This window comes from Halichoeres trimaculatus, unplaced genomic scaffold (genome assembly GCF_033239565.1).
Source record: "Halichoeres trimaculatus isolate MK-OKI-2021-1 unplaced genomic scaffold, fHalTri1.1 fHalTri1_scaffold_20, whole genome shotgun sequence".
NCBI classification, from domain to species: Eukaryota; Metazoa; Chordata; class Actinopteri; order Labriformes; family Labridae; genus Halichoeres; species Halichoeres trimaculatus.
The window spans coordinates 22,889,178-22,916,540 of NW_027437198.1; the positions used below are offsets into that span (position 1 = coordinate 22,889,178).

A 27,363-nucleotide genomic window follows, 5' to 3' on the forward strand; every position below is an offset into this window, starting at 1 on the left:
AGGTCAAACCCTGATAGGCATGTGGTTAAAGTTATTAGGCTATGTTGATATCTGTGTTAAATTGCCTTCTACCAACAGAGAAAAAAAGTTCAAGTAAAATCTTTTTTCTCTGTGGTAAGTTTGAAATCCTTCCCCATGTGCTGTGAGTCAGGGGTTTCGTTGAACAGAGGATGAATAATTGATGCTCAGCTGACGTGCAGCCCTGGTGTCCATGTGCTCGTCCATTTAACTCCTATTAGAAACATGAGCTGGCTTAATGTGTGAAGAGCCACCTGTAATGACTGTCACAAACAATCTGTATTCTCCTCTCTGAGTGCGACCCCATTGTGACCGGCAGAGGGGTCCCCGGGGATCGTGTGAAAAGTGTGTCTGCCCTCCAGTGTGTGTGTGAGGAGCTGGCAGCAGGCAGAAGGCCAGGGGCTGGTGTCTGACACTGATTTGTAAAGAGAGACAATACGGCTCATTGACCTGCCCGGCTCCACTGTCTGTTGCACATACCTCGCCCGGCTGCTCGGCCCTCCCCGCTGGCTCCTCTGCTCTTTAAACACGAGCGGCAGATTGCCACAGGCACCAGGAGAGGGGGGGCAGGTTGCTTTGACAATGACAGAAAGAGAGAATATGTTTTAAATCTTTAAGAGGATTGAAATCAGTGACCTCTTTAAAGGGACTTCTGGAGACTGGATTATGGTCCTTAATTAGATCTGATTCACCTCAATGAAGTCCCTTTTTTGTTTAACCCTACTTCAAATCAGTGCTTAAAAAGAGAGTGTGCAGGTCTTGTTATGACTTTTGATTTCTCCATCTTTCTTCTTTGTGCTCTAACATTTCCCATCTTAATTTCACATCATTAAGGTTTTAAAATGCTCTGATACAGCTCCTCGGCTGTCAGCTGATATCTAAAACCTGACCCTCAGGTGAACGTAGGATACATTTGACTAAAATCACAGCAGATGAAACTCTTAGAAAGTTGGGGAGAAACTCTGCAGAGCATTATTTGTTTGGAATAACACTACTGAAAGTGTTTTTCTTGTTGTGATCAGTCTTGTTTGGAATATTTAAGTTTGTTAAAATCACAAAACTGTTAAAGAATTTACATCACACTGCAAAAACTGAAGTGTTTTGTCTTATTTTTAGTCAAAATTGTCTTGTTGAACTTTATATTAGCCACAATCAACTTACAAGTCCAGAAACATGTTTTATTTTAATATATTAAGAGGAAAAAATGAGCTCTGTAGCAAGTAAAAGAAAATCAACATCAAGTTTTTTGAGATAAAAATAATGTCTCAATACAAGAAAAAAATGATAAAAATTTTTAATAATTTTAATTTGATTTTAAATAATTTGAAACAAGACATTTATCTGGACTGTTAGGTCTAAAAAGATATATTTTTTACTGAAAATAAAACAAAGATACTTGATAAGATTTCCTTTCTTGTCGTGCATGATGTCCCAGAGTCCCTGGTAAAATCTTCAAATTATTAAATGAGGAAAATAATACCCAGAAATTTTAATTTTAATTAAAAAAGGTAGGGAAAAACAGGAAAAAAAATTAAAAATAAAACATTTTCTTAGATTTGGGGGCTGATTTTTTTTATTTATTTATTTATTTTTTATTATATTTATTATCTCTCTTTTTTTTTTAGATTTTGCTGCTTATTTTTTAAACTTTATTCAACTTAATTTGTTGAGTAATCTTTAAAATTAGGACTTTTTGGCTTTATAGAAGAATGTGAAGCTTTATTAAGGTAAACAACAGGAAATTATCATCCTTTTTGGCAGATATATCAACCCTTTAAAATCATCTTATCTTACAACAACTCCATCTGTGAAAGTTTTCATCTCCAGAGATCAACCGAGATGTTTTCATCTGATTCTCCTGTAAGAGTATTTTCTTCACTTTGGTTGTTAAAATATAAACAAAAAGAGCAGGATGATAATTTCTGAGGTGATTTCTCTGAATATTTGAGGTAGTAAGGATGTATAAATGTGAGTGTAGAGGTTATTAATCTGAGCGACCATCCATCCACAGGGTGACGTCTCTCCTCTGCTGCTGCTTGTAAACAAACACTCATCCTTTTGTCATCCATTCCCATTGTCAGAGTCTGGATGTGACCTTTTCTCTCCTCTCACCCCTCACGCCCTTCTCTATTCCCTCCTTTCTTTCTCTCTTTCACTGCCGAACACAAGCTGTTACCCCGTCCCTGCGGGCCACTCCCTCACTTGTCTGCTCCTCTCTTCTCCTCCTCCCTCCCCCTCTCCCCCCTCATTCCTTCTCCCTCTCCCCACCTGTTGGAGCGATTGTTGCACAGACCGTATTGTTTTCTTCTTGTTGTTTTATGTCACTCACGATGGTCTCTGCCCCTTTTTTTCCCATCTTCCCTCTGTGGTGCCACTCCCCCGTCCCCTCCCCTCTGTGGGTATAAAACTCGCAGATGAAGGTGGAGGAGTGACACTAAGCCGCACACCACAGGAGGTCAGGTACTATTTCAAAGCAAGAAGAGGATCTGCACACGTTTCCTGTCTTCCTCGGCTGACAGAGGAATACTCTGAGGTCTTTCCTCCTCGTTTGGACTTACTGAGATCACATTTGACCCATCAGGGTTTACAGATGGACGGGGGTGTGTGTGTGTCTCTGTGGTGTGAAGAGGTGGAGGATGACCAGAGTCAGGCTGAAGTTCAGAACCAGCTCCAGGTGGGGGGTTCAGCTCAGCTGCGAGCTGCCTGGGACCCCAGCGTGTCAGGACACCGTGTGATCCAGAGGCTGCTCCACGTGGAGGAGAGGTACATGCCCTCCACCCTCTACATCACTCTCATCCAGAGGGACCCTGAGCGCAGGGAGGAGCTGGCCAAATGGGCCCTGGAGGTATGAGCCTGTCTCCTTTTCTCCACTTTAACCGTCATGTCTGCAATGAAGTCTCACCTCTTCTTCCTCCTCTCTTCAGGTGTGCTGTGACAGCGGCTGTGACGAGGCCGTCTTCCCCCTGTCTGTCTCCCTCCTGGACAGGTTCCTGTCTGCCTCCCTCTCCCTGCCCGTCTCAGCGTACTGCCTGGCTGCCGGCTGCATCCTTATCGCCTCCAAACTCACAGAGTGTGACACCGTGACTGCCGACACGCTCTGTGCTGCAGCTGAATACAGCTTCCAGCCTTCAAGCCTGCGGGTGAGTCAGTCACAGCGTGCAGTAAGCTCCTGAAGAGATCATCTCTGTCTTTGATTTCTTACTTCACTTGAGGAGGCATGAGATGTAAGCCTAAAACCCAAATAAGAGCTTTATTTAAAACCAAGAACACTTTTCAGTGTTATCTAACATCAAAATGGACAAAAACAGGATCTCAAAGAGTTCATTTGGTGATTATGGTGCTGGCAACCAACTAAAACCTTTAGCACATGACCTAACAAGGAAAAAAAAATCATTTTTCTTATTTGAGCTTGACTGATTCCTCAGTAGCTTAAAGTGAAAACAAGATTAGCTGGTCTCAAAAGTTGCCAAAGCCCCAAAATGATGCACAGGAGGGAAACACTTCACGCTGTAATTTGTGACTAACTGTAGTTTTTCTGACACCTAAATGCACTTTTTACCCCTCCTTTAGGAAATGGAGCGTCTCATCCTCGCCACTCTCCGCTGGGACACAGCAGCAGTGACCCCCCAGGACTTCTTCCCACACTTCCTGGCCTCCATCGTGGAGGAGGGATCAGACAGAGACAGCAGTGAGTCTGGGGGAGAGCTGCTCTCCACCCTGAGGCGGCACAGCGACACCCTGGCTGCCATGTGTGCCTGTGACTCCCGCTTCCTGGGAGCTCCTCCATCACTTGTTGCTGCAGCATCACTGAACTGTGCCCTGCGTGGACTGGGGAACAAGAGCCCCACTCAGCTGGCTGTGATGGGGGAAGCCCTGGCTGAGCTGTGTCAGACTGACCTGGTGAGTGGATATTGCACATGTGAAGTCATATTATAACTGATCAGATGAAGCTGAGGGTTCTTGAAAAAACTTTGAATATTTTATATAAAATCTTCATTCCTCTCTCTCGTCTCTCAGGCAGTGCTGCAGTGCTACAGTGACATGATCGAGTATGCTCTCCGACAGCGGCTGAGGAGTGGGCTCCAGCAGGGCCCCATGGAGAAAGGTGAAGAGCTGGAGACAGAAAGGCCTGGCACACCTACTGACATGAGAGACATTGATTTCTGAACACTCAACTACCTATAACATCGATATTAATCAATCAAGAAGCTCTCAACTTCATCAGTCAAACTGATATAAATGTATTATGACCTCAAATGTTCTGACATGTTTTTATATTTTGAAATATTTTGAAATATTTTAAGTAATTTATCGTTTTTATTTATTCATGTGCAAGTTTTGTAACTGATTTGTGCCATATTCTATTATATATTGCAATTAATTTTAATTTAGACCCTGTTGTTTCTTGACATGATATTTATACTTTGTATTTATTATGTGCAATTTTTACTTATTCATGTTAATTTATTTCACTTTGCCATGACTTTATGTTCGTGTACTGTTTTTATTTACAACGAATATATTTTTAAAGCAATTAAACGTTTTAAACGTGTTTATGGTGTGCATGTACTTTTTCTCCCCTGTGTTGATAATATGATACTGATGCATTCACTTGAGCTCGGAACTTTGAGTATTCTTATCCGGATTGTGGAAAAAAACGTAGTCTCTATGAAGAGAAACTGATCTGTGGTAATGTGACCGATTTGATATGAAGGGGTTAGAAATGTGTCGTTATTAGTTAGCACTATTTCCACGAAAATAAGGAATTAGATCCGATGTTTTGCTTCGCTTTTGCTTTGAAGAAAAGTCCGAATAAAATATTTTTCCGAGAGTCAGTGAAGGCGACACGCTGGACAGGGTCTGCATTCTCGTGACGTCAGTTTTATCCGCCGCAAATACAGATCGTGCTTGAAGCATTGGATCTGATAGCGAAAATACACTTGCGGTAAGAGAAGAGCTTTTAATATTTGTCATGTGTTCTTGTAAATTTAAGTTTGATAAACAACGAAATGTCTTTAAAGGATTATTGAAGATTCTCATGTATAAGAGGGGGAAACACAGGAAGACGTCAGCTGACAGAGCAGCGCTTATGTAGAGGGGCTCAGCTAGAAAACAAGACCCTGCTATGTCAGCCCTAAATTGTCTTTATTTAGCGACTTAAAGTTGAAATTTGACCAAAAACACAACGACATTCATTAATGACGTCGTTTTAATTCATCGGGTGGTCCTGGTTAGAGAGGTCATTCCCGGATCCGCATCCGTGTTGTGATGATTTGAGCTAGTTAGCTCGATAGCTACATCATATATTATCAATAAATGTTAAATTTCTTGCTTAAATCGTGTTATATAGTCCACAAAATTGCGCTGCTGTTGAATTTTGGTTACATTGTTTGGCCATGTGAATAATTTCCGGGATTGAAATGACCGGTACACCAAACCCCATTTAGAAAATCTGTTAGTTTTTACAACTTCTTTGTAAATAAAAATATGAAAACAATTAAACAACAAAATAAGCTAGTTTCACCTGTCTCTTAGTCCTCTGGTTAATTCGGCATACAATGTACTCAGCAAATACCAAAAAGCAGTGAAATATGAGGATGTTTTTGACAAATAATTCAGGTATTTTTAGATTATTCATCTGTGCAGACAACCTTAAAAATGTGTAATAGACTTTGTAAGCCAGGTTACACTTTGTAAATGTTTTATCTTTCAAATGACATGCACTTGGTGTTGTAAGTTGAACTATCATTGCAATATGGAAATTTTTCATACAGTGAAGAAAACTTATACTGTTTTTGATGATGTAATCAAGGAGCAACACAGTAGTAATCGCAGAGGAGTCATACTGGTTTTCCTGCCTGTAGTTACTGTTGTATTCTTTTAGTTTGCAGGAGGATGAACTTGAAACCAGTCTGGCTGCTGCTTCTATCTATCTGTGCCTTAGTCTGGTCAGTACCTATAGACCGCAATGCAGGCACAGAGGAAGCTGTGAATGAGGTGCCGGAGGAGAATGGGGTAAGGTAGTCTCAGTGTGCTCAGCTATTATCTGATTTTTGATTGTTATTAAAAAGAGAAAGGTTAAGAAGTATTTCCTTTCTTTTCCTTTCTCTCACTGCTGCAGGACACCGGCTTGTATTACGACAGGTATCTCAGAGAGGTGATTGAGGTTTTAGAGACAGACCCTCACTTCAGAGAGAAACTGCAAACAGCAAACACTGAGGACATCAAGGTCAGCTTCCGCTTCACATTCACCCATAAAGCTTCCTGCTTCACCTCCTCAGCTGCTTTCTCACCTGGTTTTTCTTCTTCTCTCTGTCAGAATGGTCGTCTCAGTAAAGAGCTAGACCTCGTCAGCCACCATGTGCGGACCCGCCTGGATGAGCTGAAGCGTCAGGAAGTTTCTCGCCTCAGGATGCTGCTTAAGGCCAAACTGGACAGCACCAACGTTCAGAGTGAGTGAGCAAAAGAAGGCTTCAATTTCTGGCGTAATGATGAATGTGCTAAAAGATCCCACATGTGTTAAACATCCAGTGTGTGTGCTTTGAAGCTCTGCAGATGGACCATGCCTCCCTGCTGAAGCAGTTTGAACATCTGGATCCCCACAACCAAAACTTTGAGGCCAAAGACCTGGAGCTGCTCATCTCAACGGTAAGATAAGTTTAAGAAGTGGGCACAGCTGGTCAGTGCTTTGTATGTTCTGATTAGTCTTCAGGCGGGCTTAGAGGAACCGGAACATACTGCTACAGCTTTGTGTCCCCCTCATTGTCCAGGCCACCAAAGATCTCGAGAACTACGATGCTGAGAGGCACGAGGAGTTCAAACGCTACGAGATGTTGAAGGAGCACGAGAGACGGGAGTACCTGAAGAGTTTGGACCAGGAGAAGAGGGAGAAGGAAGAGAAGAGACTGCAGGAACTCAAGGAAAAGCATCGCCAGCATCCGAGAGTTAATGCTCCGGTATGCACAGACGCCGTACACAAAGCAGTGTCGTAAACTTTCAATGTTTCATCTTTACTCATACTTAATCTCTAACGCACTCTCAGGGAAGTGTGGCTCAGCTGCGGGAAGTGTGGGAGGAGACAGACGGGCTGGATCCTCAGGAGTTCAACCCTAAAACTTTTTTTAAACTGCACGGTGAGCGACAACTCTTGAACTCGTCTTCTTATTTTACTGTTGTAAATTCACTGTAATTACGATTCGCTTCTGATTTTTCTTTAGACACAAACGAAGATGGTGTTTTAGACGAGCAGGAGCTGGAGGCTCTCTTCACCAAAGAGGTAACGTTCTCCTCAGCCTCGTGACCGTTTGACCTCTGTCGGATCAACGCTTGACTTGTTTCAAAATGCTCTCACCTGATGATCATCTCTTTGAACAAACAGCTGCTTTCTCTGTTTTCCTGATTTAAAGTAAAAGTTTTGAACCTGATATGTACTGAGGCTAACATCTGTTCATTCCCCTCGTCCAGCTGGAGAAGGTCTACGACCCAAAGAACGAGGAAGACGACATGATGGAGATGGAGGAGGAGAGGCTGAGGATGAGGGAGCACGTCATGAAGAATGTGAGAGTTGATTGTCACCTTTAAATCTCAGCGGTTTCTCTCTCGGTTTGTCTTCACTATCACCTAATTCTTCTGCTTTGTACTCAAAGGTGGATACCAATAAAGATCGGCTCGTCAGCCTGGAAGAGTTCCTCAAATCCACAGAGAAAAAGGAGTTTAATAATCCTAAGGAGTGGGAGGTAAAGGGAGTGTGGGAAACGTGGGTGGGAAAGAGGAATACTCCAGTCACTGGTCCTCTTATTCTGAGTCCTTGCTGTCTCCTTAGACCCTGGACACAAAGCCTGCGTACACAGAAGAGGAGCTCCTGCGGTTTGAGGCTGAGCTCCGGGACAAAGAGGAGGAGCTGAAGAGGAGAGCGGAGACTCTGCGTCAGGAGCAGGAGCTGCTGAAGGAGAGAGGAAAAGCCCTGGAAGCCCAGAGGAGGGAGTACCAGCAGGTACGTGTCCCTCCTCATCAGAAACCAGAGTGAATTCAACGTTTCAGGGGTTGAATCAGGAAAAAATGCCTGTCGTTACTCTGCAGCATGTAGAGACGATACTAAAACTGTCATTTCCTCCTTTTCAGGCAGTTTTAGAGATGTCACAGAGACAGAAGGATCAGCAGGCAGCAGACGGGCAACCTCCTGCAGGTCCTAACGGAGAGCTCAAGTTCCAGCCAGAGACGAAAAAAGAGGAGGATAAAGGTAAATGTGTGTGACGTCTGATGTGTGTGTGTGCTGTTGCTAGTTTTGTTTTGAATCGTCTTTATTAAAATAATCTTTCTCTTCTAGATCTCACAGGGGAAAAAGTCCCAGCTGCACCCGAAGCAGAAGCCCAGAATAATCTGCCCGCAGAGCCTCCACAGAATCTGCCTTCACACACTTAAAGCAGCACGCTCCAACAGCCTTAACACACACACACACACACACACACACACACACACACACACACACACACACACATTCACACGCTGATTTGCACTGACACAGATATCCAGATGGCTCCTACTGACTCAAATATGTGAGCTGTATGTATAAACTCAGACAGACGTGGCTCGTGAATCATGACATGTTGCACTGTGTTCATTTCTGTGCTTAACGACAACACACACACACACACACACACACACACACACATATCGGTAAATCTACTGTCAGAAAACCTGTTTCAGGGACGGTTTCACTCCTGCTGAGTGTAAAATCTACGTTTCAAATAAAGTCTGGATTTTAAACCACTGAACAAAGATTTCTGGAGTCATGTGACCCCTTTTGTTTTTTTAGGATCAGCTGAAAGCAGGTTTTATTTCCACTCCTCCTGATGCTTCCTGAGAGGAAGTGTGCATATTTTTAAATGTGAAAGATTCCTGTTGTGCACCGTCAGGGCTCCCAGGGGACCTACAGCTGACCCTTGTTGTTGTCCAGCTGATGGGATGCTCCACGGCTGACACTCGAGGCATTCCTATCAGCATTCCTCTGACCCGCTGACCTCCTGTGACCCCTCACTGCCCCTCCTCTCCTGGTATCCCTGCAGCAGATCAGCCGAATAGAGATGTCTTTAGGAAGCCTCACATATGACGCTCAGGTTTTTTCCTCTCTGGGACTCGCTGTGAACTGTGTAGCTCAGCATGTGTTTACATGAACAGGTCTGTGTTGTGTTGTGTCTTGTGTCTGTCACTTTGCAGAGTGCATTGTCCACAGCAGCTCTGCAGCGTCTCATCCATCTGTCTCTGACCATAGGAAGCAATGAAGCTGTCAACACACAGTCAGGGGGTCTGTGAAGACATCATGGCAAGTAAGTACCAGACAGCACGATCCTGTCTGTGGTTAAAATACATGTGACACATTAAATAATACTAAAACATTTAGATTGAAGTTTCCTAAAATTTTAAGTATTAAAGTATGAGGGAAACAATTCTTATTTTTAAATCTATCAAAAATAACCATTGAAAATAACCAAGACTTCTCACACAGTGACAAAAAAATCAGCAAAAGTTTTATCTAAAATTCCCAGTAAGATTCAGATGTCCTGAAATACATTGACGATTTCTACAAATCTTATTCAAATTAGCTCCAAAATCCTGTGATTTTTTTCAAAAAAAAAAAAAAAGAAAATTAAATTATTTTCAAGCATTTCAAAGCGTTTCCATAAATTTGTTAAATATGCTTCTAGGAAGATTTCCTGATATTTTAAATAATACTTCTAAGAACAAAGTCTTAAAATTTTCCATAAAATGTCCATTATCAGTTTTCCATAAAGTTTCCAGAAAGATCCATTAACATGTCTGAAAAAAAAGACTTTTATAAGTTCGAGGATTTGAGTTCAAATACTAATCCAATACTTATGCTCAGGCTTTTTTAAAAAGATTAATTACAAATATTTCCATTTTTACTGGAAATGATCCTCAAAAGAAAACTCAAAATTATCTAAAACTTAATTAAATTTTTGAAAATATGGAAAGAAGTTACAAACCAAAATGTCTGTAGTTTAAACTGAAGACCTTTGGCCTCAAACCTTGTAGTCATATTTTTTGCTTTACAGTTTTTGAGCCACAGGGGGGCGCAGTTCTTACACAATTGTGATAACTTTCTTCACTGATGAGGACACAACACGAATGACATCTTGTGCAAAACTAAAAAAAAATTTTTTTAATCTTTAATTTCTAAGAAATATTCAAGATAAAAAAATGTCGCAGTTAGAGGAGGGAACCAGGAGGTGAAGGGGTAATTTGACGGTTGCCGGCAGAAGCCTGTTTCTTTAAGGTCCAAGAGGAGAGATGAGGGAAGAGGAACGAAGAAATGTTTCCAAGTTACAGGGAAGCACAGGGCAAGCACCGGAAATGCCATTTCTAGTCTTCAAAATAAAGTTGCAAGTTGTGCGTTTAATTTTCCCATTATGAAACATGGTGATGTCATGTACCGAATTCCCCTCTGGTAATTAATTATTCTTTAAAAATTCTTCGGGTGTAATAAGCGCCAGAACTATCAAAAAGTTATGTTTATAAAAAAAGGGAAAGGTCAGTTATAAGAACAATGTTGAGATTACAAATCAAAATTCTAGGAGCCAAAGTCGAGATTGTTTTTTTTTTTTTGTTTGTTTGTTTTTGTTTGTGCTAAAAGAGCATTAAAAAAAGTAGTTCAGATACAATTGAGTTAGACGTGACAACTCTGTAAACAATAATAAAAAAAAAAGATGTTAAAAAAATAAGCACTCAGAATATGAATTTGGAAATTCATTAAGATTCAATATTGTCATTTAAATTTCAATTTTCAATTAATATTCAACACAAGGAGTGAGATAGGACACTTTTGGTTCTCAGAGGGAACTTTATATGTTGCTACACACATTATGGGAAATTAGCAAATACAGTACAATCAAACAGAATAAACCCTTATGTAAAACAGATTTTGAAAAAATAAATAAAAATAAAAATAAAATAAAAGTTGAGTAAATACTGGATTAAACCAAAATGAAATGAGACTTAATCTATCAAAGAAAAATAATAACAAAATAATACTTTTGTTAAATAAGAATAAAAAGACAAATTTAAGATGAAGACATTATGCAGAAGTTAGTAACAAATTAAGTGGCCTGGATTGTGTTAAGGTGTTATTTGAGATACAAAAAAAAAATAGAAAAAAAAGGAAGAGGCAAGTTTTAATAATTCAAGTTATCACAAAATATTTAGAACCAATCGTTAACATTTTGTTTTGTAGTAAAGCTTTATGGCTCTTTTAACGTTAGCTGTTTCAGAGATGTATCTTATTTTGAAGGTCCAAACCGGAAGTTGTGATAACACTTAGCGCCTAGCTTGACGCAGCGGCTGAGGCGAGTCGTCGCTCCCTGAGCAGAGAGAGGGAGGGGATGGGGCAGGCTGGTAACCGGGCTGTAACGGGGATAAACTGCAGCCTCCGTATCTCAGATGCTCTGATGGAGTGAACCGGGCGACGATGCGCGTTTCCGTCCGTTCTCTGTCGATCATGGAGAGGGTAAGATTCACGAACCGTCAGGTGGCGGCTGAAATCCACGGTGATGCACGGTACACAGATCTATCCGTGCGTTAGACCATCCAGCTGTTTTTATGGGTGGGGGGTGGGAGGATGGCGAGGGGAGGGGAGGAGGGCAGAGGGGTGTTGATGGGAAATAGCCGCTTTGCAAACCGAGTAAAACCACAGCGACACAGCGTTTTCCGACATTTAGCTCTATCCTGTCACAATACATGACACAGCTGTGCGATATCGTGTGATTGAATGTGTTAATTAGGCCTACATCATTTACAGGATGATTGGCACCTCCCACCATCATGTTGTAGCGATGTGAGGCTATCCAGCTCAGCCCGATATTGTCATGAAAAGAGGCTTTATTTCCCCATTTGAAGCATTTCTTTAAAAAGACAGCTATTTGATCTCTGTCTGAACACCCTGAGGATTTTAATAAGCCTCCACTTTCACCGGTGATGATTTTACAGCCGTAGATAGAAGAAGCCTGTTTCCTCCTGGATACAGCCCGTAATTACAATTCATGATGACACCCTTTTTTCCTCACATGGATGTATGAAACAGATCCGCGTCTCTGTGCCACAGCAGGCCCCGCTAATTGCTCCGTGTTTGTGGGCTTAGTGAGGTGAAGCTGCCATTCACGATTCATTTCATCATCATGCGCCTTTATTTCCCCCCATTCTGCGTGGACGGTTGGACACATGAAGCGGAGACATGCTCTGATGGATGAATTACTCCAGAGTATCGCGATGCCAGTCAGAGGAAGAGGGAGCTGCGCTGCAATATGAGCAATGATTGATCTCTCTGTGAGGTTTGGGGGACTGTGCATGTGTTTTTCAGCGTGTGGAGGGTCTGGGAGGGATCACCTGAGCCACACACAGCTCGATCATGACTCCATGAATCCAGATTATTCACCCCTCCTCTGCTTCTCTTCTTCTCCTCTTCTTTTTTTCAGGTGACATCACAGTGAAGCCAGGGCTGGGGGTCAGAGGTCGATCACCAAACCTGCACTTCTCCCCTCTCACCCCTGCACCCCACCCCATCCCTCCACCGAACTTATCTTACACCCTCCCCTCCACTCTTCTCACTCACACATCCTCAGAACCCACTTCCTGCCTGTCTCCCTCACCCAATCAGCTGTAGAGGAAGGGACCCCCCTTAAACCAACGCTGTCACTCTGCCCTGACGTTGTCCAGAAGCTGCACCCAGCTAGCACCTCTCACACCCAGGCCTCAAGATGATGTGCGAGGTGATGCCCACCATCTCGGAGGATGGGCGTGGCGGAGGAGGCGGTGGGTCGTCCTCGCCTGCGGGTGGCGGTGGAGGCATGGGCGGAGGGATGGGGGGCATGGGGGGCTACGGCGGACGGGATCCTCGAGGAGGAGGAGGTGGCGGTGTAGGAGGAGGTGGCAGCGATGAGGGTGGCAGCACAGGCAACCTGGAGTCGCTGATGGTGAACATGCTGACGGAGAGGGAGAGGCTGCTGGAGAGCCTGAGGGAGACCCAGGACAGTCTGGGGACGGCCCACCTACGCCTGAGGGAGCTGGGACACGAGAAGGAGTCGCTTCAGAGGCAGCTGTCCATCGCTCTGCCTCAGGTATGTGGACCAAAAGACAAAAAAAACATGACACAGAAGTTAGAAATAGTGATGAAACTCTTTTTTTTATTAAAGGAGTATTACGTATCATTACCAAAACACCAGGTTCACACAGGCAGGGAGTCCTGATCCACGTTACCAGGAACTTACAACACAACAGAGCTGGAATCCACCAGGGAGGATACAGAGTTAGCATCATGTGAGAATGAGACACGAGGGCTCACAGATGGAGAGAGGAGCTCTGTTTATGTTCCCTCAGCAGTCTGAGCCTATAGCAGGATCACAGAGGGCTGTTCCAAGGAAAAGCCGTTACTCTTAGCTTCATCATATATGTCCACTCTGTGCCTGTAAGAGTTCAGACCAGGCGACGGCAGCACGGATTAGACATAAAAGAGAAGATATGTGCGTTTCTGAGCTAGATTGGTTTGATTCCACAGGAGAGGGGTCTGATGACTGAAAGCTCCCATACTATTTTTGGAGATACAAGAGAATTAATCCAAACGTGTGAAAGGAACTATAAGCTCTTTAAGATATAACAAAGCCTCAGTGTAAATGTATTTAAAGGCGAGATGCATGGTTCAGGGATCATTCATGAGTCAGAGAGGTTTTTGTTCACAAGTCCATTGTTGACTTCTGTAAAAAGGTGTCAAGTTTAACCTCAAATGTTTGCATTTGTGAGGTTTTTATAAGTCAAAAATCATCCATGCATCAGCTTATAATACGTTACATTTTATCACTAAGTGTATGGAAGCATTTGAGTGAGAAAAAGAGGAGTTTGCATCACAGATTACAGCTCACAAGCTCAATCATGAGTTGATAAAAGAAATAAATTCAAACTTTAACTGCTAGTTTTAGCTTGGGCTAACTGCTGCTAGCTCCAGCTGAGCAATGGTAAATTCAACATCATTAAGGATTTGCACCAAGATGTAGTTTTTCTCCAATGTGAGGTAAAAGAAGAGTTTCATATTGTCACCTAATCTTAGGATGTGATATCTCAATTAACAAAAGAAAACAGAACAACAAAAGGAGGAGACCTGGAACATGTGCAGGAACCCTGCATGCGTACATGAAATGTGAACAGGATTATCAGCGGCATATCCTCTTGTTCTGTATCAACAGTGCTCGGATGGAAAATGGTTTCCTCTCGCCCTGATGAATTATTGATGTGTTAACCTGTAAGAAGGATTGTAATGTGGAGTGTGACTCTTTATTGTACATCTGATGGAGTTTAAAGTACACAGGCAGAAAGCTCCTCCTCAGACTGGGGCTGTGTGTGTGAGAGCTGAGGTGAAACATGGCTGATGTGTGAGATTAGGATGTGATGAGTGAGTCTGAGGGATGAAGATATTCTGAGGATGAGGAGAGGATATTAACATACGTGTCTGTCTTCACCATATCTACATTTTCATCTTAAATACAGACACAGATCTTGAATTTCTGGACAGGGTCTTTGCTGCTGCTCTCCCTGCCTTGACTTTTTATTGTTATGAAAGAGAGAGGTTTATGCTCGCACGTTTGGGAAAATATTGAGTTTTAATGTTTGCAAGCATGTTGTGAGAAGTTTCATCAAATGAATGCCATGTCTGAACACATGAACATAACACAACAGTGGTGTGCACAGACTTTTTGAAGGGCAAGGGCGAAAGGATAAAGGTACCTACAGCGTTTTCTCGACAGTGAGGAGCATTCAATACTGCATGTTTTCCCTGTGAAGAAATATTAGCCCAAAGAAAGGGTTACTATCGCACGTTTTGCTTTTTGGCACACATTTTGGCCTCTTAAGAGGGCACTTTGGCACACATTTTGACTAAAAGGGGCACCATAGCACGCCTTTTGATTTAGAAGAGGGCACTTCAGCACACTTTGGTCCCCAAAAATACATTTTGGCATGTATTTTGACACAAAAGGGCGCTTAAGCTTACATTTAAGCTTCTTTAGAGGGCACTTCGACATTTGTTTTGCTCAATGGGGCACAAAAACACATGCTTTGACTCCTATGAGGGAACTTGATTGCACATTGTGGCACCTAAAAAGACACTTTAGCACGCCTTTGACTCAAAATTTTACTTTGGTGCATGTTTTGGCCTCTGAAGAGGGTGCTTCAATGCTTGTTTCTATGAAGAGGGCACTATAGCACATGTTTAAGCTCCAAAGAGGGCACTTTAGCACACATTTTGGCTTTTAAGGATCACATTTTGACGTACATTTTGACTCAAGGGGGAAATGTAGAGAGTCTTTTGCCTCCCAAGAGAGCACTTCGGTGTACTTTTGGCTCTCAAAAAGACGCTTTAACACACGTTTTGACACAAGAGGGCATAGGGCACGTGAGCCTACATTTTGGCTTCTTAAGAGGGCACGTCAATGCTTGTTTTGCTCAATAGTTGCTATAGCATGTGTTTTGGCTTCTAAGAGGGCACTATAGTGCACATTTTGGCACCTAAAAGAACACTTCAGCAAACATTTTGACTCAAAATTTCCTTTTGTGCATTTTTTGGCCTCTGAAGAGGGAACTTCAACATTTTTTTTGCTCAAGGGGGCACTATAGCACATGTTTTGACACAAGAAGGCACTATAGCTTACATTATGGCTTCTTTAGAGGGCACTTCAACATTTGTTTTGCTCAATGGGGCACAATTGCACGGATTTTGCTTCTAACAGGGCACTATAGTGCACATTTTGGCACCTTAAAGAACACTGTAGCATGCCTTTGTCTCAAAATTTTACTTTAGTGCATGTTTTGGCTTCTCAAGAGGGCACTTCAACGTTTGTTTTGCTTAAGGGGGCACTACAGCACATGTTTTGGTTCCTTAGAGGCTACTTTGGTGCACGTTTTGCCACCTAAAAGAACATTTTAGCACGCCTTTTGACTTAAAATTTCACTTTATCACATTTTGGCTTCTAAAAAGGGCACTTCGACATTTGTTTTGCTCTAGTGGGCACTATGGAACATGAATTGGCTCTTAAGAGGGCACTCTAGCGCACATTGTGGCACCTTAAAGGTCACTTTAGCACACGTTTTGACTCAAGAGTGCACTTTTGCGCACGCTGTGGTTTCTAAGGACCTCATTTTGACTTCGATTTTGACCCCAGGTGGAAGTATAGAGGGTCTTTTGGCTCCCAAGAGAGCAATTCGGTGTACTTTTGGCTACAAAAAAGACACTTTAGCACACATTTTGATACAAGAGGGCACTTGAGCCTACATTTTGGCTTCTTAAGAGGGCACTATGACACTTGTTTTGCTTAAGGGGGCACCAAAGTGCACGTTTTGGCTCCTAAAAGGGCAATTTAGCGCCCATTTTGACTCAAAGGAGCATGACTAGGGAGCGTTTTGGCTTGGTAGGATTATATATTGACATACATTTTGACTTAATAGAGCACTTGAGCCCATGTTTTGGCTTCTTAAGGATGCTCTTTGTACAGGTTTTACGCCAAGGAGGTTTCTTCATGTGCATATTTTTTAACAGTCAGGCCATGTGGGGGGCCACCTCCCTGCTGCCCCCCTCCTGTGCACGCCACTGTAAAACACCATGTGACTGGCTGTTCTTCACTCCGCTCTTTAGATAAGTGTTAAGTAACTTTTATAGACCTCTGTTTTTTGCATTTGTTTCTGGGTTCAGGGGGAAATCGGATGCCCAGGTCTGTGAACGACCACGACAGAGGCCTGAACATCAAACTGACGATAGAAATGCTGCGTTTGCTCCTGTAGCACTGACGCCAATTATTACATTATCCACATCCCTGGGCTGGAGAGCTAATCATTCTGTAATTCCACTCAACATACAAGGGCCCCGTCTCTATTTTCAGGCAGGAGTCATTGTTTGATGCCTCAGGCGGCGATGAGGCCTCCCTCCCTTATTGTTGGGACCTATTTTCCTCCGTCTGGAAAATCAAAACAGAATAACAGATGCTGCGAAGCTGGACTGGACATTAAGAGGCTGAATTACCTCACAGAGAGGAGGGATCAATATGGAGCACACGTGTGTGCAAACACACACGGATAGAGGAGCGCGTGGAGGGCTGCGACTCCTTCTACAGTAGATGAGTTCAGCGAGTTCGTCTGAGTGTGGAGATGTTGCTAAGAGAGGAAAATAGGAGACGGATGGAGCAGGAGAGGGACAGCATGGCACAAAGAGGGAGGGAGGAAACCTGGTGATATGAAACACACAGAGACTAACAAATCAAGCTCATTTGCATATTGCTGCATACTAATGAGGTGGCTTCAGGAGTCTATTTTAGATGTTGTGGATCATGACAGAGGGAGAGCGTAACGGACCTGAAGGTGGGAGAGCGCAGCAAACGACAGGTGTAGGAATCATTTGCATAGTTTGTGTGACTGGAACGACAGAGGGAGGGATGTAGGAAGTGACTCGTCCGTCTTTTACATGAATTAATCCCAGAATTAGGGTATCCTTTGGGCGCAGAACACACCATCTGTACACACAGCAATTTCCTCCCTCATCCCTCCTCCTTCCATCTTTTCAAAGCTCCTCTTCTTCACTTCCTCCTTCAGCCCAGCAGCACATCAGCTCACAAGCTAGTTACATGGTGTACTTTCTTAAACGCAGGGAGACGGGGTGAGGTGAAGGCGTCTGTTTGCTGCCATGAGGGTAAACTGATCAGGGTTCACACAGAGGGAAGATAGCTGCAGCCTGATGCATGCATCGTTCAGACACATCCATTCATCACTGTATCTGACTCTCCTGACTCTCAACTCATAAAACTCACTAAAATACAACAACTCAGCTGAAAATGTAAAACCCGTCGACCTCTCGTGCCTCTTTCACCTCCATGCGTTTGTTTTAATGACGGGTGAACTCAGAGCCAGACGTCGTTATTACACAATCAAACCCATTTTAGGTGCAAAACGCACCATAAACCTGGTTGTTAAACTTTGTAACAGAGGTCTGCTTTTTCCCACTGAAATCTAAACCTCTGTTTAACGCAGAGAAATCCTTTAAAAGTTTGAGTTTTCTAATGGATTCAAGATTATTGGATCTGTGGTGAATTGTGCTGTGTGGGCTTACGGGAAGCACAGGCAGTAAATGCTTCAGCTGATGTGTAATGGTAAAAGTTCCAAGTGAGCCAGAGTCAGACCAGGTAGCCTCCTGCAGAAAGTTTCTTTTCAGTGTGTCCTTATGTTATCTACAACGGAGGATCAGGGTCACATCAAAGAAAAAATGAAAAAAGTACATTTTTCAAAATTAATCCAATAAATTTACAAGATTGAAGTTGTTGTTTAGTCTATTGCTTGGCTATAAGGAGAGCAGCAGCCCCTGTACAGAGATGAGGAATGCATCTTGTGGAGTTATATTGTAGTTTATAGGTATGTGCTTAATGATTCCCTTATCAATTCTTTACATTGTGCCGGAGCCGCCGGGCCTGCAGCTATCTTAGCTTAACAGTTAGATAACGTTTCTCAAGAAAACCCTGATTCAGGATTTTCAGCTTGAAGTTTTACTTTAGAACTGACTTCTTAAAGAAATGTACATCACTCTCTCTCTGGAGATTCATATTCACTACATTCCAAATGGTATTAATCACCTTATTTACCAAAATGACAAAATAGCGCAAGCTTGATGCTAACGTATGTGGGAAATTGCATTGATATGCTAGCAGTTAGCATACATCAGTATAACTTCAGCTATAAAACAGAATTTCAACTTTCATCACAGAAACATATCACATCACCTCTTTGTAAAAAATACTGAGAATTTCAAATGTCAAAAGCTAACAGGCTAATGAAAGGCTCATGGCTGACTTCATAACTACGGAAAGCTTTCAAACAACTTAAACCATTGCTATAACCACTTTGAGACACTAGATGGCCTACTTGAATTATTAATATATTACAACACAGTACATCAACGTCACATTGTGTGCAATTTTTACCTGTTTCTGTTTAATTATGCCAAGAAATATCAAGTCTCAGGGACCAATTACATTTTATTCACTTACAGTTTAAACTCAACTAAATGTTGCTGACACAGAAAACCTATGAAGCTACTTTTTGCACTAAGAAAATTCACAACAGGAATTGATAAGGGAATCAACAAAGAATTGCATCGATTTTTTTTTTTTTTAGTTTTAATTTAACTCTATAAAACATGCTGCTAAGCCTGGGAGCTGTTTAATAAACTCATGCGTAAAGGTATTTGAATAAAGTTAGGTTTTGGAGTTTGTAGTGTTCAAAATTTTGACACCAATATTTGCACTTTGACTGCAATTCAATATCGGCTTTAAATATCTGTTATCGGCCTCCTTGACTACAAATAATTGGTATTGGCCCGAAAAAATCCAGATGGTCTATCTCTAGAAAACACTTTGTCTTATTACCTAAGTGTGATGAAATTTGTGGACCTCTAAAGTAAAGAGTTACCAAAGTCACTTTTATTAAGACATTATTCTAGTTTTAGGCAAATTTTTCTTATACTATTGGGAGATTTTTTTTTACTTGTTACAAACAATTCAGACTTATTTTTGTCTTTAAAAAACTTGAAACAAGACATTTTTCTGGACTGATAATTTGAATGTGGCTCATATCAAGTATAATAAGACATTTTTTACTTAAAATAAGAAAAAAAACACTTGATAAGATTTAATTTTTTTGCAGTGCACCCCCATCCTTCAAACCAGCCAGGAAAGATGCATCTCCACCGTCTCTCTCATGAGGGATTCTGGGAAATGGAGGAATTCACAAAAGCAGGGGAAAAAAAATCAGCAGCACATCTCTCTAAAATATTCCCATGGTGCAGTGAACCCTGTGGTTTCATAAGTGTGTTCATGACCTCATGCAGCACCAGCAGCAGTGTTGAGCCAAAGTCAATAACAGCGCCCTCTTGTGCCCCTGCAGGAGTTTGCAGTGTTGACCAAAGAGCTGAACCTCTGCCGAGAACAGCTGCTGGAAAGAGAAGAGGAGATCGCAGAGCTGAAGGCCGAGAGGAACAACACACGAGTCAGTGCACAACGCAGGATTCCTCCGTCTGCGTTTATTTATCTCAGTCGTTAAAGTTCAGATCATTTTCCTCCTCTGAAGTTTCACTGTCTGCTTCCAGCTGCTGCTTGAACACCTGGAGTGCCTGGTGTCCCGTCACGAGCGCAGCCTGAGGATGACCGTGGTGAAGAGGCAGGCGCAGTCCCCGGCCGGGGTCTCCAGCGAGGTGGAGGTCCTGAAAGCTCTGAAGTCGCTGTTTGAGCATCACAAAGCTCTAGATGAGAAGGTGAGGGAGAGGCTGAGGGTGGCTCTGGAGCGCGTGGCCGCCCTGGAGGAAGAGCTGCAGTCGTCTTCTCAAGAAGTGAGTCCACTTTCCTCTCAGTTTTAACCCTCGTGTCGGTGAATTCAGCGTTTCCTGACGTGTGTCCCTCTCTGTTTCAGGTCGTGTCTCTAAAAGATCAAATCAAGAGACGGCAGCAAGGACTAGACAACGGCAAGGATGTAAGAGGAAGGAGTTTGTTACCTCACCTTGAATTTATTAATTAAGCTTTTATTTTAACAGTTTACGCTCATTTTTCTGTCTCCAGCGTCTGCCGAACGGACCGTCTTCCATCCTGGATGACGGCGACATCGACAGGCAGAGGGAGGGCGAGATCGAGCGCCAGAGGTCGGAGCTGGGCCAGCTGAAGGAGAGACTGGCCCTCATGTGCAGACAGGTACGGGGCTCAGAGACGCTCCAATGCTTTCACCTGAGTAAACAAACAAAAGATCTTTATCCAGAAATACCCACAGACAAAAAGAAAACATTTGTGCTCGCTCAGCCTGGTGTCCCACGCTGTCACTTCCTGTCAGGTCGGAGAGATCGAGGAGCAGCTGACGTCTGCCAGGAGGGAGCTGGCCCGATCGGAGGAGGCCAACCAGAAACTCCAGAGGGATGTGAAGGAGGTGAGAGCAAAGACCCGGCTCTGTTTCTGTCACAGTTTGAGAGTTTTCTGCGTTGATGTCTCTGACGCTCTGGAAGTGATTCATTAGTTTGATCTGTTTGTCGGAGACCGAGGCCGTAAACCTTCGCCTCCTTCTGAAGCTTTTGTTTCTTAATCCACGTCATGCCCATCCCCAAACGACCATAGCACAACAGAAAGCACAAGATCATACATGACTACACGACTAAGCCCTCTTCAAAAACTGTTAATCTTCCCCTTTCCCCGCTCTGTCTCTCTTGAACTTGTGCAACCACATAAGTGGCTGCTTCTGAAATCTGTCAACAACAACTATTAAGCAGTCATTATCATTCTTCAGAGGCTGGCTGCGCCGGCAAAGTCGAATCCTCTTTGATCGACACCTACATGTGAACTTGGCCTGCCCCCCCTCGCGCTCCTGCCTCTCCTTTCTGTCTGCATCAGGATCTTTACGTTTCTCTCCCTTTTCATTTTCCCAGGCTCTCTGTCAAAGGGAAGACATGGAGGAGAGAATCACCACATTAGAGCGAAGGTTTGTTTTCTCCTCCTGTGTCTGTGAACTCTGCGTGCCCCCCCTGAAAAATGTGCCTTGCTCACTGCTCCAGCTTGTGTTTGTTCTGGTTTGCAGATACCTGAGCGCCCAGAGGGAGGCGACGTCTCTCCATGACATAAAAGACAAGCTGGAGAATGAGCTGGCCAGCAAAGACTCCCTCTACAGACAGGTGGGCACCTCTCTTTCATCCCCCTGTGAGTCCCTGTTTTTGCTCTTGATTGGCAGCTTGGCAGCGTTTCACGTTGGCACACCACGTCTGCCATCAGAGCCTCTTCTTCCCCCCTCAGGTTGCTTCAGTCGTGTCTGCCGCCCTCGGCAATCTCAACTGGAGCTCCCAGTTTCATTTTCCCCCTCTCATCATGTTTTATTTGCAGAGCGAGGAGAAGAACCGGCAGCTACAGGAGCGTCTGGATGATGCCAAGCAGAAGCTGCAACAGACTCTGCAGAGGGCCGAGACGCTGCCTGAGATCGAGGCCCAGCTCGCTCAGAGAGTGGCAGCACTTAACAAGGTGTGTGTATGTGTGTGTGTGTGTGTGTGTGTGTGTGTGTGTGTGTGTGTGTGTGCAACCATTACAGCTCTGTTGGTGCATTTTTCAGTCACCTGACAGTTCTGCGGTTTCCCAGTTTCCTCTCATTTTATGTAACAAGAGGGTAACATCTGGCTGCGATTGTGCAGCTGCAGCTGTGTGAGTGTTTGCATCCATAATGCTGCAGAGAGTCGCCTCCGTATGGGACGGGGTGTGCAACATGAGCTGGATGGGCTCGGGTCAATCTGGGTCCAAATTTAAATCCCAAATCAGCTCGACGGGCCGTTGCAGCCTGAAGCTGTGTTTCCTCTTTATTGTGGCGAGTTTCAAGTATTTAGAGTTGTTTAGAGGTAAACAGAGAGACCGTCTCAGATGTTGTGCTTCAGGAAAATAGAATCAGATTCCAGTATGTGTGTGCGTGTGTGTGTTTTGACTGAGGATTAGGGCCACATTAAAAAAAACAACTTAATTTACAAGATTAAAGCCATAAATTCACAATTTTAAACTTTATTCTTGCAAATTTACAGCTTTTGTTATTGTACATTCATACTTTTTTAACCTCTTAAGACCCGAGCTTTTGTCTGGTCTGCATTTTTTAATTTACCTTGCTATTTTGGATTAGTAAGACTTAATAAATACAATAACTTGTTTGATTATTTGTGTTAAAAGCTCTCTATAAGGTGTTTGTTGGTGGTGTTATTGTACTTAAATATGTTTTTTTCTTCACTAAAATGGGTGTAATGTTGTAATTTTACCAAAAGATGATGTGGGCAGGGTCCCTAAATGTGGCTAATAGGTCAAAGTTTTAAAAAATGAAGTATCATGAGTCTGAGAGGCAAAAATGTAATGTCCACATATGTGGACGCTGGGTCTTAAGAGGTTTAATCATAAATTTACATTTATGAAAATAAGGTCATAAATCAAAAAAGTTTTTTTTTGTTAATTAATGATTATATTTTCATTAACTTGTGAATTTATTCACTTATATCTACAACTTATGTGTCATACATTTGTGTGACTGATCTCGCAATTTTATCGCTTTGATCTTATGAATCTAAAGATTTTCTCATAATTTTACCACTTTATTTCTGCAAGTTTGTGACTTTTTTCTTGTTTGTTTACAACTTTAATTTTATATGTTTACGACTTAATTCCCTTGAAATTATGACTCTTTATCTCGTTCATTTACGACTTTTTACTCATAAACTTATGACTTTAATCATGACATGAATCTTATTTATTTACAACATTATTCTGGCAAATTAACGAGTATATTCTCTCAATATTTTTTTTTTCCTGTAAATTTAAAACTATATTATTGGAAATTTTTGACCCTATTTCTCATTAAATTATTTTTTTTTCTTTTTTTTGTATTCAACAAGGCCCCAATCCTGCCTTGTAGTGTGTGTGCAGTGTCTTTTTGTATGTATGTGTGTGTCTGTGTGTGATTGAAGATTAGGGCCACATTGAAAAGATAATAATTTACAAGATTAAAGCCATAAATTAACAAATTCACAATTTTACAACTTTATTCTTGCAAATTTCAAGCTTTTATTATGAACTTGTGACTTTTTTTCATCAAAAATTTACAACTAAATATATAATACATGAAGAAAAAAGTCAGGAATACTTACTTTTATTGTATTTATTGTGAATTTATGACTTTGATTTTGTTAACTTAACAACTAAATTTACATAAAATTATGGCTTAAATCATGTTAATTTATTAGATTGATCTTGCAATTTTACAGCTTTGATCTCATAAATCTAAAACTTTTTCTCCCAGTGTTACACTTTTATTTCCTTGAGTTTCTGACTATTTTCTTGTTGGGTTGCAACTTTAATCTTGTATGGTTACGACTTTATTCCCTTAAAATTATGGCTCTTTATCTCATTAATTTACTCCTTTTTACTCATAAACTTACGACTGTAATCACTTACAATCATGAGATTAATCTTGTTTATATACAACGTTATATAAATTTATTTATTCTTTCAAAAGAAAATTTTCCTGTTAATTTAAAACTTGATTCTTGTAATTTTCTGACCTTATTTCTCATTAATCAACTTTTTTTTGTCTTCAATGTGGCCCTAATCCTCTCTTGTAGTGTGTGATGTGTGTGTGATGTGTGTGTGATGTGTGTGTGTGTGTGTGTGTGTGTGTGTGTGTGTGTGTGTGTGTGTGTGTGTGTGTGTGTGTGTGCAGAAATCTGTGCATGTTAGAATACGCTTCCATGCACAGACACAGTTGCCTGCATGTGCATGAGTGGGCATGTGTGGGCATGTAAACTGGTGCAGGAGTGAGCATCGTATGAATCTATACGTGCATTCATGGATGAGGGAAAAAGGAACGCGAGATGTCAAACGACAGATGAATACCAAATATTTCAGGCAAACGGTGCCAAAGATTCAGAAGCAAACAATCTCAGATGAAAGCCGACCCAGGGCACGGAGTCAGCGCAGTTATTTGATCCTTGGGCGCTCGACACGTCAAGAACTGTACGCCACACGGATTCTTCATGACTGACTGCTTTAATTGCTCATAGGTTAACCTCCAGCATTCCTGTAAACACACATTTCAGTCATGCCAAGAAAATGCATATTCACTCCCTCAGTAGCCAAACCGCTTCAGTGGCTACACTTGCTCCTCACATGTTGAGGCAGGACACTCTCCCTGCACGGATAAGATTAATGCCCGCTGAGACGCGGACAAACAAACGTTCATGTTACGCTCTGATCTGTACAGGCAGGTAACTAATTAGACCAAGACTCGGTCAACAAGCTGTTTCCTTTGTGTGTAGTTGTATCATCGTTGCAGCACAGTTCACGCTCTAATCTGGCTCTCCAATCATCCAGGCGGAGGAGCGTCATGGTAACTTTGAGGAGCGTCTGCGACAGATGGAGGCGCAACTGGAGGAGAAGAACCAGGAGCTACAGAGGGTGAGTCATGCTTGCTTTTCCATCTCTCTCTTTTTTTATCCTCCCCCTTTCATGACATTGCTTTTGTCAGGCCTTACCCAGCACAAAAGAGCACTAATTTTCTAAACCCTCCATCTGACGGCGCACACTCAGATAGAAATCTTTGTCTCTGTCTCTCACTCAAGCAGAATGCTTGTTATTAACTCTCCCTCCGCCCTCCCCTTTTCCCTTTTCTTCTCTTTCGCTCTCACCCATCTTGCTCTCTGCCTCTCCTCCCCTCAGGCGAGACAGAGGGAGCGGATGAATGATGAACACAACAAGCGTCTCTCTGACACGGTGGACAAGCTTCTGTCAGAGTCCAACGAGCGGCTGCAGCTCCATCTGAAGGAGAGGATGGCCGCCCTGGAGGAAAAGGTGACCTGAGCTCGCACAGAAACCAGATTTCTTAAAGTGAAATCATGGCTAATAAGTTCAAGAAAAAATATATGTTAAAACAAAAACAGTGCTCACAAAGAGTGTAGTCTGAGTCAGAGCCAGCACAGCATCAGCAGGAAGTGTTACAATCCCAAACTGTAAGGCTGTGTATTAATCTGAAGTTTGCTCTAGAGAAAGCTGAAATCTTATCAAGTGTTTCTGTCTTATTTTAGTAAAAAAAAAAAAATTTTAGAGTTAATATGACTCACATTCACTTGACCAGTCCAGAAAAATGTCTTCTTTCACATTATGTTAACACAAAAATGAGGTCTGAATTGCTTGTAACAACTAAAAAAACTTCCAAATTACTCTAGTTTCAAGCAATTTTTTTGAGCAAATTGTTCTTTTTCCATTGTCAGATTTTTTTTTTTACTTTTATAAGCAATTCAGACTCATTTTTGTCCTTAAATAACTGAAAACAAGACCTTTTTCTAGACTTATCAGTTGAATGTGGCTCAATAAGAATAATAAGACAATTTATACTTAAAGGGGCTGCGAGGAGTCTGAAAGTGATTTTGAAAAAGTCTCCCTTCTAGATATATATTCCTGATCATAATCCACTCTTTAAACTGAAATTATCAGCACCAATATTGCTAGTTACAGGTTATTTTAAGTTGCTATGTCATAACTTCAACCAGGACTAGATTGATTCACGGCGTCTTGGTCTAACTGTCTGAGCCTAACTGTCAGACAGAAAAAAGACAGAAGAGCAGAAGAAAGCTAAACAGGAGCGTGATAGAGCCTGAGCTAAAGGCTAATTAGCCTTTAGCTCAGGCTCTATCACTATATAACACAGGGGCTAAACTATTTGTGCTAATGTTCATTCCAACCCACAGTCAGCAGTTATTCTGCAGTGGTCTGTTCAAACTTGAGTGTCTATAAATAAAATAAAGAGTGAGGTTATGTTAGCTCTGCTTGGTAGATGACTGGCAGGATGACATAACCAGGATTTACTGACGTTAAGGGGGCTTCACACAGCCGCGCGGCAACAGGCCGCCTCCAGTCATTTTAATGAGGGTCGGGCAGCAGGCGGCAAGCGGTTTTGGCTGCGGCAGTAGGACCCAGAAGCGGTTGCCGCCCACGTGCACGCGCACAGATTTTCCCCTGCCGCCCGGAGTCCAGCGTGTTGAACTTTCTGGCAGCAGCCGCCTGGGAACAGTCAATCACATCGAAGGAAAAAGAAAACCCGGAAATAGCAGGCTTCGCGGGGCAGAACGAGCAATAGAGGAGCTAATATTGCCGGTATCTGAATATCCAGAGCTCTACAATAATAATAAAATCTTTCCTATGCACATCATACAGTAAACAGAAACTATAAGGTACTACTAGGGGGTACGTGTTTTTGAGGAGGGAGTGTTGTGAAGGACGTTTGGGTGGGCTCTGCTGTAACGTTCGCCGAATCACCTCTACGTCACTGCCGCCTGTTACCACATGCCGCGGCGGCAGGAGCCGCTTTGAAAAAACGCTCTGCATTTCTGGGGCTTCTGCCTACAGAGGAGCAGTTTTCGGGGCGGTTACCGCGCGGCGACATGTCAGCTGCGCTAAATAAAAACGGCTACTAAACTACTTACAAACTGACAGTGTTTACTTGTTGTCACGTTAGCCTACAGATACGTTTGAGCACCAGGCTGACAACGATGCTAACGTACAGCCGGCTGCTACAACGTCTGCTTGATGTTACGTTTCAAACTGTAGCGCTACGTAACTGAACTGATAAATACCTTACCTTGGTGCATCATATCCAGTAAAAAAAAATGTTTTTCACAAAGAAAATTTGTGTCCATCCGATCTCCATTTAACTCCAGTAATTTACAACAGTATGCGGAGACTCCGAGCCACAAGGTGGCGGTAGAGT

General features: G+C 42.5%; 3 protein-coding genes across 5 annotated transcripts in view; all 3 read left to right on the top strand.

Moving 5' to 3' along the window:
• The first annotated feature begins 2,468 nt into the window (after nucleotides 1-2,468).
• Nucleotides 2,469-4,368, top strand: ccndx (cyclin Dx). Its single transcript, XM_074697350.1, has 4 exons — nucleotides 2,469-2,863; nucleotides 2,943-3,158; nucleotides 3,589-3,918; nucleotides 4,036-4,368. Exons 1-4 carry the CDS (start codon nucleotides 2,609-2,611, stop codon nucleotides 4,183-4,185), a joined length of 951 nt encoding a protein of 316 aa, XP_074553451.1. The 5' UTR covers nucleotides 2,469-2,608; the 3' UTR covers nucleotides 4,186-4,368.
• A 489-nt stretch (nucleotides 4,369-4,857) lies between these two features.
• nucb1 (nucleobindin 1) lies at nucleotides 4,858-8,778 on the top strand. 3 transcript variants are annotated; one of them, XM_074696015.1, is made up of 14 exons: nucleotides 4,858-4,963; nucleotides 5,903-6,033; nucleotides 6,140-6,247; nucleotides 6,338-6,470; nucleotides 6,566-6,666; nucleotides 6,789-6,974; nucleotides 7,061-7,151; nucleotides 7,236-7,294; nucleotides 7,483-7,575; nucleotides 7,665-7,754; nucleotides 7,841-8,011; nucleotides 8,140-8,257; nucleotides 8,345-8,462; nucleotides 8,493-8,777. In XM_074696015.1, the coding sequence occupies exons 2-13, from the start codon at nucleotides 5,914-5,916 to the stop codon at nucleotides 8,437-8,439; spliced, it is 1,365 nt and encodes a 454-aa protein (XP_074552116.1). In that variant the 5' UTR covers nucleotides 4,858-4,963; nucleotides 5,903-5,913; the 3' UTR covers nucleotides 8,440-8,462; nucleotides 8,493-8,777. The 3 variants fall into 3 exon arrangements, with proteins under 3 accessions (XP_074552116.1, XP_074552115.1, XP_074552117.1); XM_074696014.1 differs by having other exon boundaries at nucleotides 8,345-8,776; XM_074696016.1 differs by having other exon boundaries at nucleotides 4,879-4,963; nucleotides 5,910-6,033; nucleotides 8,345-8,778.
• A 2,621-nt stretch (nucleotides 8,779-11,399) lies between these two features.
• The window catches only part of LOC141809417 (liprin-alpha-3-like), a 38,650-nt gene continuing 22,686 nt past the window's right edge, over nucleotides 11,400-27,363 (top strand). The window contains exons 1-12 of the mRNA XM_074696418.1: nucleotides 11,400-11,539; nucleotides 12,504-13,145; nucleotides 19,996-20,097; nucleotides 20,198-20,437; nucleotides 20,518-20,577; nucleotides 20,664-20,792; nucleotides 20,929-21,021; nucleotides 21,515-21,567; nucleotides 21,664-21,757; nucleotides 21,963-22,097; nucleotides 24,972-25,055; nucleotides 25,317-25,448. Coding sequence (XP_074552519.1) covers nucleotides 12,786-13,145; nucleotides 19,996-20,097; nucleotides 20,198-20,437; nucleotides 20,518-20,577; nucleotides 20,664-20,792; nucleotides 20,929-21,021; nucleotides 21,515-21,567; nucleotides 21,664-21,757; nucleotides 21,963-22,097; nucleotides 24,972-25,055; nucleotides 25,317-25,448 — 1,482 coding nt within the window. The 5' untranslated portion in view covers nucleotides 11,400-11,539; nucleotides 12,504-12,785. The remainder of the gene's footprint in view (nucleotides 11,540-12,503; nucleotides 13,146-19,995; nucleotides 20,098-20,197; nucleotides 20,438-20,517; nucleotides 20,578-20,663; nucleotides 20,793-20,928; nucleotides 21,022-21,514; nucleotides 21,568-21,663; nucleotides 21,758-21,962; nucleotides 22,098-24,971; nucleotides 25,056-25,316; nucleotides 25,449-27,363) is intronic.

What these genes read in the sequence shown, in the direction of transcription:
- ccndx (XM_074697350.1), top strand. Translation starts at nt 2,609, where the DNA reads ATGGACGGGGGTGTGTGTGTGTCTCTGTGGTGTGAAGAGGTGGAGGAT. An exon ending in TGGCCAAATGGGCCCTGGAG is followed by an intron (nt 2,864 to 2,942) that starts GTATGAGCCTGT and finishes TCCTCTCTTCAG; the next exon opens with GTGTGCTGTGACAGCGGCTG. An exon ending in AGCTGTGTCAGACTGACCTG is followed by an intron (nt 3,919 to 4,035) that starts GTGAGTGGATAT and finishes CTCGTCTCTCAG; the next exon opens with GCAGTGCTGCAGTGCTACAG.
- nucb1 (XM_074696015.1), top strand. Translation starts at nt 5,914, where the DNA reads ATGAACTTGAAACCAGTCTGGCTGCTGCTTCTATCTATCTGTGCCTTA. An exon ending in AACTTTTTTTAAACTGCACG is followed by an intron (nt 7,152 to 7,235) that starts GTGAGCGACAAC and finishes ATTTTTCTTTAG; the next exon opens with ACACAAACGAAGATGGTGTT. An exon ending in AGAGGAGGGAGTACCAGCAG is followed by an intron (nt 8,012 to 8,139) that starts GTACGTGTCCCT and finishes CCTCCTTTTCAG; the next exon opens with GCAGTTTTAGAGATGTCACA.